General features: G+C 45.6%; 1 protein-coding gene across 1 annotated transcript in view; it reads left to right on the top strand.

The window, feature by feature from the left end:
- Positions 1-13,177, top strand: part of LOC8051452 (homeobox protein Nkx-2.5) — a 42,758-nt gene that overhangs the window by 18,838 nt on the left and 10,743 nt on the right. Inside the window, exon 2 of the mRNA XM_029978000.3 lies at positions 6,410-6,582. Within this exon, the coding sequence (XP_029833860.1) occupies positions 6,410-6,582 (173 nt within the window). The remainder of the gene's footprint in view (positions 1-6,409; positions 6,583-13,177) is intronic.

Genomic DNA, 13,177 nt, shown 5'->3' with positions numbered 1-13,177 from the left:
CGTCTCTTGTTGTACCTCATCACCGCCACGCCGCCACCAAGTCGCCAAAGTCCGTAAATCTGTGTTCTCTTCCTTCTTCTTCTTCTTCCTCTTCGGGTTAAGGCTCACTTTCGTGCCCGATGGTGTCACCTGTGATCGACACAGCACCAAAGCAAAACACGAGGCCAGCCACTGGCCGCACACCACCACCACACCACCACACCGCGAAAAAAGCGAGCACGCTACGCTGCCTACGCTGCCGACACCGTGGCCGCCAAGGAGGGACCTCATACCGCAGCGCCCTCCGCGGCGGCGCGGAACTAACTACTCCCGGTTCGTGGCTAGTTCCGAACACGACCTGTACGCTCGCTCCCGCGGGAAGAGCGGCCAGTGGCACCACCTAAATGTGTTTCTTCCGCCATGGCCGTGGTGGTCTCGAGTCCGGACTGAGAGCGAGTCGCAAGCTTGCGGGTCGCGTCCTGTCCCCAGCCCCATTTGTGTTGATAGGGGTCAGATGAATTCCCCAGCCCGGATCGTGACGTCGTAGGGTTGTAGCTGGCACAAAGGTCGGCAGTGCTGTAGAGAGAGGCTGCAGGTTCAAGAACATTTTCATTCTACGCGGCCGGCAGCAGTCATTCGTCTATCCACGTGTCTTCGGCTTTGTCTTCTGTATATATATATATATATATGTGTGTGTGTGTGTGTGTGTGTGTGTGTGTGTGTGTGTGTGTGTGTGTGTGTGTGTGTGTGTGTGTGTGTGTGTGTGTGTGTGTGTGTGTGTGTGTGTGTGTGTGTGTGTGTGTGTGTGTGTGTGTGTGTGTGTGTGTGTGTGTGTTTTCAGTTTACTCTCGCGTTTCCCTCATTCATCGGCCGGGTCGTCCTCTTTAAAGGAGGGGGAAATGTGACGAAGACGACGACTACAAAGGGGCAGTGGCGTGCCTGACCATCACGTGAAGTTCAGTGTTCATCCACAAGCTTTTCCCATTCAGTTACGGCAAGTTGCAGTTTTCTAATATAAAATGCAGACGGCGACACGCGTTCAGGACTAGCAGACGACTTCTCCAAATTCAGGAGGACGGAATTACATCAGCCATTAACCAATCAAACTTCACCGTTGAATGAACAGAGAAACCGGCGAGCTGTCCGTTTTAGTCATATTTTAAGGAGCTGTATATTATGTTTCGCACTTCCGTCATCGCGGGAACGAATTACTGTTTATATATATATATATATATATATATATATATATATATATATATATATAACAAAAAGTAATGGTTCAAGGCGTATCGTCCCAGTTTTAAATTATAGCAGTTTCTTAAAAAAAATCAAGTCAGTATTCATGAACATTGAGGTGCTTCGCTTATGATTTCTCGATGACGAAAAGTTTAATACAACTCATTAAAAAAAAAAAACACGTTTGAGAGGTGAATTTAAATTTCTTGATCGACTACTCTTTTTTCAGAAGATAGTGATATTTATGGTGGACGTCGGCATCGTGAATCCAGGTGCCGCTTTTTCCCTTATGAAGTAGAATATATAATCCTAAACTAAAAGACAAGTACGACAATCGCCTATCTACACTCATTTATGTACGTCGATTAGTGCTGGGCGTTGATTAAACGTTTTAACCCGATTAATTACTACCCTTGAATCGATTTATTCTATCTTTTACTCCTGTGCATAATATAAAAAAGATATAAGTATTTTTTTTTTGCCTTTTCTGAGTACGTGATAAACGGCGCAATATATAACTTGTATTATGCATCAATCTAAATGGGTAGTTAAGAAGAGTTTATTACATTCACACTCACTTATCACTTCAGCTTCATAAGGCAATGAGGTTTGTTAATACTCTCCGGCAAAAGCGACCTCTTTTGTTGGTTCACCATAGTCTCTGCTGCAGTAAACGGACACTCGAACGGCGTTGAAGCGACCGGGACACGTATAAACTTCTTCATTTGTCTGGAGTTACGCTCTCGCCCCTATAGCACTCTAATAGCGAGTTCGTTTCACGGCACTCGTGTCCACGCGTGCCCAGTCGCGGCGTAAAGCGAGTTCGTTTCGGCAGGCACTCCACGAGTGGTTGCACTCTCCGAGTTCGTTTCAGCGGCGGCACCCCACGCGTGCATGCACTCGCTGCACCGAGATAATCGGGCGTGCGCCAAAATGCAATCCCGTCAAAAATGCAATCCCGTCATGCCTCGCTCCGGCGAGGCCGGCGAGGGGCGGGAGCAGACGACGGAGGGTTCGTCTGCTACGATGAGTCGCGGAACCAACTACCTCGTTGCGCGGAACCGAAACGAAAAAAAAGTTGATTTTCTGATAGAAATCGCGTCCCGCGGGCAACATAATCAAACGCGAGCTTGAATTATTAGCGTTATTTCATGAAAGAAGCAATTAACAACCCGTGCTTTATTTGCACGTCTTAAATCGTTCTGCTGCCGTACAGACGCTGAAATATACCAGTGTGTCAAGGAATGCTCAGAACAAACGCATCAGCGGCCCCCGAGATGTTTATCCTCATCCGTGTGAGGGTGAAAAATTGAACATTTGTCGACAAAACTCCCCTAGCAGAAACCTCTGACTGCCCAATAGGCATACGAGAAAGCTAAACATAGTGACTTTACTCAAGGCTTGGGCAACATAGTCATGTTTAACATTTACCTACGTCAGCTAACTTGCCCCGTCGAATTTTGTTCGGAAAAGCTCTCGTTCTCGACGTCCTCACGAAGGCTATAATACCTGATCCACCAGCTGTAATGACGACCAAAATCGAAAGTCCACGAAAAGTTTTGCTGGATATTCCAACAGACTAGTTTTAAGCAATACCACTTCAGTGGTCCACACATAATACCATGCTCGAACGGATGACGCTTCTGCTCGGACAGCATCATCAGTTTTCTTCAGTGTAAACGGTTATAAGAATTGAAAGATCGCAACCAGATGCTTTGTAGACAGCTGGATGCAGAAATTTACGCCGTGTGTTACTAACTCTCTTTACGGCAGCCGAGTTGCTTGAAGTCATCGCAACTATAAACCACAGGTTGCAGCGTTCAACGTTTGTAGGTAAACGTTGGTAGTGACTGCACTCCCGCATTCCCACCCATCACTCCAAACAGAAAGGCCAAAGTTTCGGTTGGAGGTCGGTACTCTTTATACAACACAGATCGCGGCAGCATCAGTCTTTTGCACTCGGTGCATCGGGCGAGTTCGTTTGAGTCCAGTTTTCCGGGGAACACCCTGCGAGTGCGATGCATTCTGGGAGAGAACTCCAACGGTACCAGTGCGTGTGAAACAAACTCGCTATAAAAAAAGTCTGCGTCTACTTTAACGCACAACACTCGGAGAGCCAATCAGCGCAACTGACAGAGGCAGCTCAGTGAATGACGATGCCGAAACACAAAACGCAGTCTGAGCTGTGACATCAAGCAATGCAAGCGTGACGTTTTGCACTGCTTAATGTCACAACTCAGACGGCGTTTTCTGCTCTTAATATATGTTTGCCCATCTTCATTCGCTGAGATTCCTCCGTAAGTTGCGGTGATTGGCTCTCCGAGTGTTGTGCGGGAAAGTAGACGCACGGGCTTTTTTTTAGAGTGCATTTTATTCTAAAACTTGAGCGAAAGTTTGCCCTTCAAACAGGTGTACTCGTCCACGTCTGCGCGGTGAAAGTGTTTGATTTTTACTTTCGTTTGGTTCGTCAAAGTTTTTCCGATTGACCAGTTAAAGCATTTAGTGGCGATTAGCGCATTAACCACTAGGTTAATTGAACACTTCCCAGCCATAATGTCGATCTATATATAACGTTAACATACTCATACCCGCACAAGAACGTATTATTCAAATTAATGAATTAATGTTCATTTTAAAAAAAATTAGTGTTTTGTTTTAATTAAGCGTGCGATGGTGTTGGAATGAAAGTTTCAATTCAGTGAGTGATTGTTGCAAAGAATTGTGCTCCAGGTGCATAGCATGAAGTTGCGCTCAATAGTTCCTTCAGTCTAAAAAAGCCCTTGAATCTACTTCCCCGCACAACACTCGGAAAACCAATCACCGCAACTTACGGAGGCAGCTTAGCGAATGACAATGCCGAAACATATGTTTAGACCAGAAAACGCATTCTGAGTTGAGCCATTAAACAATGCAAGCGTGACGGTTTGCATTGCTTAATGTCACAACTCAGACTGCGTTTTTTGGTCTAAACATATGTTTCCGCATTGTCATTCGCTGAGCTGCCTCCGTAAGTTGCAATGATTGGCTCTTCGAGTGTTGTGCGAGAAAGCAGACTCACGGGCTTTTTTTAGAGTGTTCCCAGTGTGGATAAGCTAGGAACTTAGACAATGCAGCTTAGGTTCACAAAAGAGTAATCACAAAATAAAAATCACTACGATCTAAGCAAGAAACTTAGCAAAACGGAAAGACTCAGGCACGGTGGCCTCGGGTATATTGTTTTGCATGGAAATTTCTATTTACTATATACAGCGTGAAACGACGAGTTCGGTGTCTTAGCGCACTGCCCTATTGGCTTAATTAGAATGTAGTTACGCTACCTTTAAATTTCTAATGCCCTAAACAAAAATGTAACGTGGATATTGACTTGCGGATTACCGCAGCTCTTCATCTGAAAAGAAAACTTGCCCTGCAGAACCCGGTCAGTCTAGGTTCAATTCGCCGTACTCAGTGGTTCACGTCACAAACCTGGGGTTATCAGACGTACTGCAGTGGCCAAATGTCTCCTCTGCAGCAGGCAATAGAGGCCATTTAGAGGCAAGCTTTGCGCTGTGTAAACAACACACTTGGCTTGATGTTTCATCTGCGAAGCCGAAACCAAAAACAAAAAAGACCAAATGTATTTGACGAATGTTATGTTCGAGATTACGGTGTATTTTCATAAGCTATAAAACAAGATAAAGAATAACTGCCTGATGGAGGAGCAAAAAGAAAAGCTGTTTCTCACGTGAGGATGTGCTTTGTGAAGCCGACAACTGTGGATGAATCTCTCAGTCGAAGGCACAATGGCGGCTTCCAAGCGTTTCTCGCCGACAAGGTCCCCTAAAAAAGGGGGAAACAAACGGCGGTCCGTGGATTCGGCCAATCTTTCTGAAACAGGATGCGCAGTCGCCAAGGCGAAAGGAAGGCCGATTACGCGCCGTTTTCCATAAACACAGCTGCCGTGCTGGGACCGGCTTGGCTTTGCGGGCCGCCTTGTCGCTGCTCGAGGCTCGTCAATGACTGTTGCTTTTTCGTCTGTGCCGCTTTGGCGAACAATGGATACCTTCAGCGTCGTCGCTGAATGGGCTATGCGAGGAGGGCGAGTGGAGCTGCTGCTTGCGTAGCGATACCTTCATGACCTGGCAAAAGGCTCTTGACTCGTAAAGATAATAATACTTCTGTCAGACGAGCACATTAAAGGTCTTCAGAACGAACTCCTTTTAAAGAATCGGCGAATTAGTTCGCCATCTTGCGCTTACTGGCGTGCGCTGGTTCGCCAACCCTTGAAAGGAGTTCTGAAGGTCTTTAACATGCCCGTCTGACAGGGGTCTGACAGGGGCCTGACAGCCTATACGTAGGTGTAGGCTGCAAGCAACACCTTCTAGATAACAGTGCCGTAGTGCTGAATGAGATGAGGTCATCAGAGAAGGCCAACGCTGGGCACAGGTTGGAAGCGACGATCGCGTCGACGTTGGGCTCAAACTTGAGTCGAAGCCGAGCGCTGACGCCGCACTCGTTTCCAATCTGTGTCCAGCGTTGGCCTTTTTTGATGACGCAATCTCATTGAGCACTACGGCTTACTATCTAGGAGGTGTTGCTGCAGGTGAATGGTTAGACCGGAAAACCGAAGAGGGTATCACGTCTAAAAATAAATAGAAAAAAAGACCGCTTCTCACCGATTTGCAGAAATTGTTCATCGCGGGGAGCAGACATTGGTTTTCCTCAAATGCAGATTGGGATCCAAAGTGCCTCACGTTTAAGTTGGGCTAGTTGTTACTTGTAAGTAAATCTCAGTTTCCGTCCTCGTTTTTTGCCTGATTTTATAAACCTCGTATTATGCTAGTTTAGAAGATATAGTATTCACCTGCCAATAATCTGGTTTCAAACGAGAAAAGTCTAAAACGATAAAGCGTCGCTTTCTGGTTGTGCGCAACAGCGCTCAAAATACCACCTTGGGATTTCTTGACGGCTTGGTGCCCGGATTTTCTCCGGCAAACAGGTAAAAGCGAGTTACGTGCTACCATCTTGTCCCCCCGATGTATAATTACCATAAGATGCTCCAGCAAATGACACGCGCAAAAGCGGCAAAGTCAAGCTGTTGCTGTTCCGACCTTCGTGCGTTCATTATTCTTGTCTGTACTCGCGTGCGTCATACGGGAGGCTACGGTCTTTTCCCACTGACTGGGGTTTCTTCCTCGTTTCTTTCTCGCCACAGAGGGTCCGTCCGGTATCAAGGATCCTTCGCGGCAAAGAAAGCGAAAGAAGCCCAGGGTGTTGTTCTCGCAGTCCCAGGTCTTCGAGCTGGAGAGGCGGTTCAAGCAGCAGAAGTATCTGTCCGCGCCGGAGAGAGACCACCTGGCCAGCATGCTGAAACTCACTTCCACTCAGGTACGCTCACTCCACTCACGCGTGTTGCAGGCGTTGCGAACTACAAGCTGCGCGTGGATTGTGATCGTGATGGTCTACTGAACTTTGGACGTCGCTGGAAAAATGTCTCCGAAACTAAATTATCTTCAAATGCTATGCGTAAAAAAAAAAAAAAAAAAAAAACGAGGGAGAGGAGGACATTAGAGCCCGTGGGGATTACAGAGAGCCGAGCTTTGCCTGGGAATGTTTAGTGGGTAGACGAAAAGCGAGCTGGCTTTGTATTTACTTACCTAAACGGAACCGCAAAAAGGCAGGGACAGAGTCGAAGTACACGCAGGACAAGCACTGACTCTCAACTGAACTTTAATAAAAAAACAAAATCAGCAACACCGAACAAATCACACTGTGGTCAATCAACACATGCCGTACCTCACTCTGCTGGCTTTAAAGGAATGCTGAACCGAAATCTGGATTCCACAAAACACGGCGGCAAAAGCGTGCAACGGGTTGCTACAGGCACCAAAACATCACTCATTCAGCGATATCTCAAACGGATCTCCGTATTTTTTTTTTTTTTTTTTAAGAAAAGGAGGCGCATTTGACTGATATGCTTACGTCTTGTTTCTCCAAGAAGGAAAGGGAACGGCCTCGCGTCTTTTCCGCCTCGCCGCCTTGAGGGGGCGAGGCGCAGAGAGGAAGAAATGAGATATCTTGACGCCACATGCCGATCGTCGGCCTCGTTCAATCTCGACCTTTTTTTCCGAAAATACGGCCGTTCATTTTAGATATTGCCTTACGAGTAGTGTTGTAGGGATTGTAGCGTCCCGCCTACATCTTCCTGCATTTTTTTTAATCCAAATTTCGGCTCACAATGCTTTAAGCATTCTTGAAACCACTCAATCATGACCATACGCGGCTGATTTCCCGATTAAAAGCAATCAAAGATCGCAAGTCACTGAGGTCATCTCCGGCGTTCGGAGGAGCATGTTCCGAAACCAGGACCACTGTCAGCCAATGGCAAGCGAAGGATCCTCTCCCGTCCGACCGATGGAACCGCGGAGTGATATCTCGAATGCGCGGGGCTCGCAGCCCATACAGCCCGGACTACGATTAAACCCAGTGAGCGCGGGCTCGAGCGCTGATGACCGACTTTTCACTCCCGCGGAAGTAAAACAACAGCAACAAAAATCATAGTGCGTTGTTTCTGAGGCGATTATTGCAGCGTTATATTCCCTCTCCGCGAAAACAAAAACATTTTTCGACCACTCTTACTTTCTCCTATCATCTACAAAAGCATACCCATTTTGTAATAACAGCGTTTGCAATCTCAACGAAATGTCGCATTTCCGTTGGACACATGCCGTCCTGGCTGCCGGCACAAGGCTCCTCCCATCGCCGGAGATACTATCGATCTCTGATTGCTTTTTTTAATAGGAAAAACGGCCGCGTATCATTATGATTTGTGGATTTCTAGGATGCTTAGAGCCCGCAGAGTGAGTTATCGCCATATTTAGACGATCTCAGAAACCTCCACAGGACACCTCGCTCACCAGTCACCTAGCTGTGTTTGGAGATTTATGTTTGTCCTTTGTCCCTCTTGTTCCCCTTCTCCAGGGGTTATATTCATCATTCTTGTCCAGCTCGCTTGCACCCTTGCATTTAATTGCATTATAATTACACCTTTAAGCTATCTACATCCACAATAACGCCCCCTGTGAAAGTTTCGCAAACGCAACCTCGTTTATCTTTTATCTCTCTTTTATTTCGTTTGTTTTTGATCGTTTGTCTTTTATCTATCTATCTATCTATTGTCTTTTAGCTGTCGATTATTTTTTATCTAGACTTCATTTCACTTTTCCTACCACTGCCGACGCTGAGATTCAATGGAGACAATCAAGCAGCGGCCAAAACTGCATCGTCATACATCTGTGGAGTACTTCGTTCTTTTCTGATTCTCTTATTAAGCCGTTGGTTGGAAGTTCTAGCTCACCATTGTCATGGTTTTTACAAGCAGGGGAGTATGTTCGCTTTAAAATTTCTTTTCTCTCCGACGTTATTTGTTTTCGTCTGTAAAAAGGTTTAGTAGTGTTTGAGAGGTTTGTGTGTTAGCGTTGTCCCCCAAGTATTTTGCACCATGTTTAAGTTTTGCAGGATGTTTCTTTTCAAGCTTAACATGTTTTTTGTTAAAAAAAAGGAAAAAAAAATACGTGAAAGTTACATAAATTCGGTTTGTGCAGGTGAGTTATACGGCCAGGGGGAAATAGTACAGGGGGGGGGGGGGGGGGGGGGGGCTAATCGTAACGATCGGTCAGACGATTAACTAAATTTCGTCAATTAGCGTTTTCATTATTGAAAAAAAAAAAAAACACGTGACTCTGAATACAAACTTGCTTAGCGTCATCGAAAATCACTAGATCAGTCAATGCTAGAAAGACTTGGGGCACGTGGGAAGCACGGTGGAGCGCTAAAGTCTCGTGCAGCAGGACCAAGGCTACCGGTGCGATAAGGCCCCCACGCGGTTTCTCCGACTCATATCATCCGCGTTTTCTCACCCATGACTCAGCTTGCAGAAACCTCATTATGCTAACGCTTTTTAAAGCAAATCTGTCAAGCCGAAAAAGAAAAACTCCCTAGGTAAATGTAACAAAAATGGCGTATTCCTCCTCACACTGACGGACATGGCCTTTCAAATTTTTAACACAATTCAAAATAGCGAGTGCCCTCACATTGAAGTTACTCAGACCAAGCCTGCTAATTATAGGGTGCCCCAAGTCACCAGGCTCTATCGTAAATGGACCGTAAAAATCGACGCCTGCACGTAGCAATCTAAACTTTTCGTCAGAGGTGTATTTCATAGGTCGGTTTTTTCTTGTAAAATTGCAAAGCGTAGCTCCCTTTCTGAAAAAAATAAAAACAAATTGGGACAGATACCCTGCCAGTCCAAACGGCGGGCGGCGACGTAGACGACCAAATCGAGTTGAGCGGTGCGTTTGGCGCGCATATTCATAGATGGCGTCGGGAGCAGCGTCTGAAGGTGTAGCCGACCAGCGAAAGAAAGCAGACGACACGCAGATGAGATTCGTTTGCAGCAAAAGCGCCGTCGTTAAGCATACGCGTCCCCCCCCCCCCCCCCCCCCCCCCCTTTTCAGTTCTGCTTTTATTGTCCGCATTTATTTTTAGCCAGGGGTACATTACAAAAAGATTATGTTCATGTTAATAAACCACGGTGGTCGCGAGCAATCTTGATAAGGAGGAAGCGCCACCTATCAATACGAGAGTCAAACTCGCCCAGCAACTCGACTTGGTCGTCTGCGTTTCCACCCACCGTTGACCCTGGCAAGTTTCTTGACCCTATTTTTTACAGAAAGGGAGCTACGGTTTCTAATTTTAAAAGAAAAAACCGACCTGTGAAATGCATCCTTCACGAAAAGTTTAGGTTGCTAGGTTCAGGCGTCGATTTTACCGGGACACCTTATATACATTGGACATCCTGACGCCCATTTTTTCTCATATTTTTAACATATCAATATATCCCGCTTTTTTCCACGCACACAAAATGCAAATTATTAAAATTTTCGTTATTTTCAAAAGCGAAGACAATAACATGTCTGAAACTGGAGACTCATTTTCGTTCTTTTCATGTTCACAAAGCGTTCCGAGAAGATCAGTTACAACTTACAAAGGAGCTCGCAACCGTGATTGTTAAGGCTCGTTCACATAGTTGCGTCGACTGCGTTGCGCTGCGTTGCGACGTGCAGTACAGCGCCTCCCCATTGGCTCGTCGTATGATCGCCATAGCAACAGCTCAACGCATACAGCCTCTACGCAGTTAAACACAGACGGACGCAACTGTGTGAATAAGCCTTTACAATAACTTCACCTCTATTTGGTGACAAGATGTTTTGGTGACGCCACCTCGCGGGCGCCCGCCTGTGACGCAGCTGGTAGGATGCGAGCGCGCTATTCAAAGCACGGAGTGGCTATGTTACTTCGCATCTTTGCCGCTTAAAAACTGTTTATTTATTCAATAAACGTGTATAACGTTTTTGTGAGTGATTTTTTCAACGAAGAAAAGCGCCTCGAAGTTGATTTTTGTATAAGGAAGACTTTAAAATGTTCAAAAGCAAGCCCGGAGCTTCACATTACAGCTTGCGCGGCGTGACGCAGGGGTCAGGGCTATTCACAGCCTAATTCTTGTTTTTCCAAATCAATGGAGGCTGCTATAGAAAAAGGTTTTGCATTAGCAAGAGTAAAGGACGTGCTGTTTTTTTAGATGTGCACGCGCGCACAGTTTTGTTGCAAAGCGCCGCGCACCTATTTTAGCTACATTGGGCTTGCCGATACTGGCGCTTCTATCCAAGTGTGACTCGACAGTTGCTGCCGAGCAAATAGTCGTCAGCAACTGACGCATAGTTCCTCCCGAAACGAATACGTTTCAAAGAGGTTTGGCACATCGCGACTTCCGCTTGAAAGAGAAGCAGAATGTTTCAAGCATTCTTAAATTATCGGATTCGGCCCGACAAATTCAGGCGATAGGTTAATTTGTTTTAACGTAATTTTACTAAGGATGGTTTACAAATTTAAAATCGCTCTACTGAGAAGCGCAATACGTATTATGTGCATTTGAGCCCGCAAAAATTAGACATACAAAAGGTACTAATTTTTGGGATGCTGAAATGTCAACGACTTACTAGATTTAAGACTTCGATTGCGTGGGGGTCTCGCACGTTTCCCGTCAATTGGGTGAATAAGCAAGGGTTTAGTTGAAACGACTCAGGATGCCAGCGACCGCTTTTTCCGACCAGTTATTTTTAGAGAATGTTTGTTTCATGGTTTACAAAATTCAAAACGGAACCAACTCGGAACTGTAATAAGAAACCAGCACTCACAGAACAGATTGACACCGACAGGATTCACGAAGTCGCTTACACTGAAGTGTTTGCTACACACGCGAGGCTTTCTCGAATTTCGCTTTCCTATTCTGACTGATCTTCGACGTTTATTACTCAATTCTACTTCTTTTAATAAGACCCCCGTTCGACCTCCAGACGCCCTGTGTAGCCCTCACAACAACCGTCACTCTACCGTCCTCAGCCTTGAAAGAAACACAGCAACATCCAACAAACATCATGCTTCAAGGTTCCAGCTCAGACTAATCCACAGGCCGGTCACTCGTTCCCTAAAGAAACGCGCAAGAACGGAGATCGAAAAACCAGCGACCTTTTAAGCCGTTCCACAAAGACGAGCTACTATTTCTTCATGTCAACTAAGAAAAGATTACACAGCCCTACTGATAATCCTAGGTGGACTAATCACCCAAAATATCAAGTACCCCCCAAACCTTAAAAGACAAAACAGAAAATGCTAAAGAAGGAAAATGTTACACGAGCCACTAGCTCTAACCAAACTCTAATCACAAGAAGAAATAAAAAAATAGAAACACGAAAAAAAAAACACTTGAAGAAAACAAGAGTCAACGACAACGCTCGTGATCATTAAAACATGCAAAAAAATCTTAGTTCCCTCGTTAATGACTGTAAAGGGACTGCTAATGCAGTATGACGCAGTGTATTCTAATGGCTTATATTAAAATTCTCCTTGCAGCATCTGAATATTTGTTTGCTAATACTAACATCTGACTTGAAACGGCGGCAAGATGTTGAATGGCTCAAATATCTTGACAATTTAGGGGATTTGTAGCCACTGTCCCCTGCCCCCCCCCCTTTTTTTTTGTTTTTGTTTTAACCCCGATCGCTGATGCAACGTTGTTCCATACCAGTGCACGCTCAAGGGCATAAAGGTACACTCTTAAAAAAACGAAAAGTCACCTATAGTCCTTTATAAAGGGAGGAACGCTCTTGTAACCTATGTTCCTTTAGAAAGAGAGAAAATTTCGTCCTAAAAGCAGGGTAGCAAAGTTCCTCCGTCTCCTGTATCTCATTGTGGCGGCCTCGAATCGAGCAAATCGAGCTCCATAAGTCTTAACGAGGACGATCCGTCCATTGTACGAGGCGAGAGGAGCAGCAAAGCTCGTAACACGAGCTTTCCGCGAACTGTATTTATTCCCAAGCCAACTTCCCCCCGCAGGAAAAAGAAACTTGCGTTTCGAAAGCAATTACTCAGTCTTCTCGTCGTCAGCACTGCGATGTTAAACGGAGACAACCGATACCCAGTTGCTTCGCGCACTTTACGCCTCACCTTTGCTATTGCTCGAGCCACAATTCCTTCGTCAACCACACACCACGGAGTGCTAAACAATTCTCGAAATCAAAAGCCGCTCTCGAAAGAGCAAATTCGAAGCAGCTGTTGCACGGTAACCAGAAATTATCGCGAGGCGTGAAAGATTAAATCGCTTGCCACCAGATGGCAGGGTCAAGCAGAGTAATTGTAAGTATCTAGGCTAGATGGCGCTAGGTACTGCCCAATTCATGTTCTACAAAAACAATTTTTATTTGCTCACGCCACCATTGCGCTCCGGCACCCCTTCGGGAGCCTTTATTATACACACATGTTGATACATTACGCATACCACTAGCGTCAGCAGAATATGCACATTGAGCGCACACACATACACGGCACGTACATACAAGCATCAATACAACAGCACACTATACTA

Source organism: Ixodes scapularis, unplaced genomic scaffold, assembly GCF_016920785.2.
Source record: "Ixodes scapularis isolate PalLabHiFi unplaced genomic scaffold, ASM1692078v2 PGA_scaffold9__187_contigs__length_104089568, whole genome shotgun sequence".
In the NCBI taxonomy this organism is placed as follows: Eukaryota; Metazoa; Arthropoda; class Arachnida; order Ixodida; family Ixodidae; genus Ixodes; species Ixodes scapularis.
Note: the sequence above shows the minus strand (reverse complement) of the source record. Positions and strands in the feature narration are given on the sequence as shown.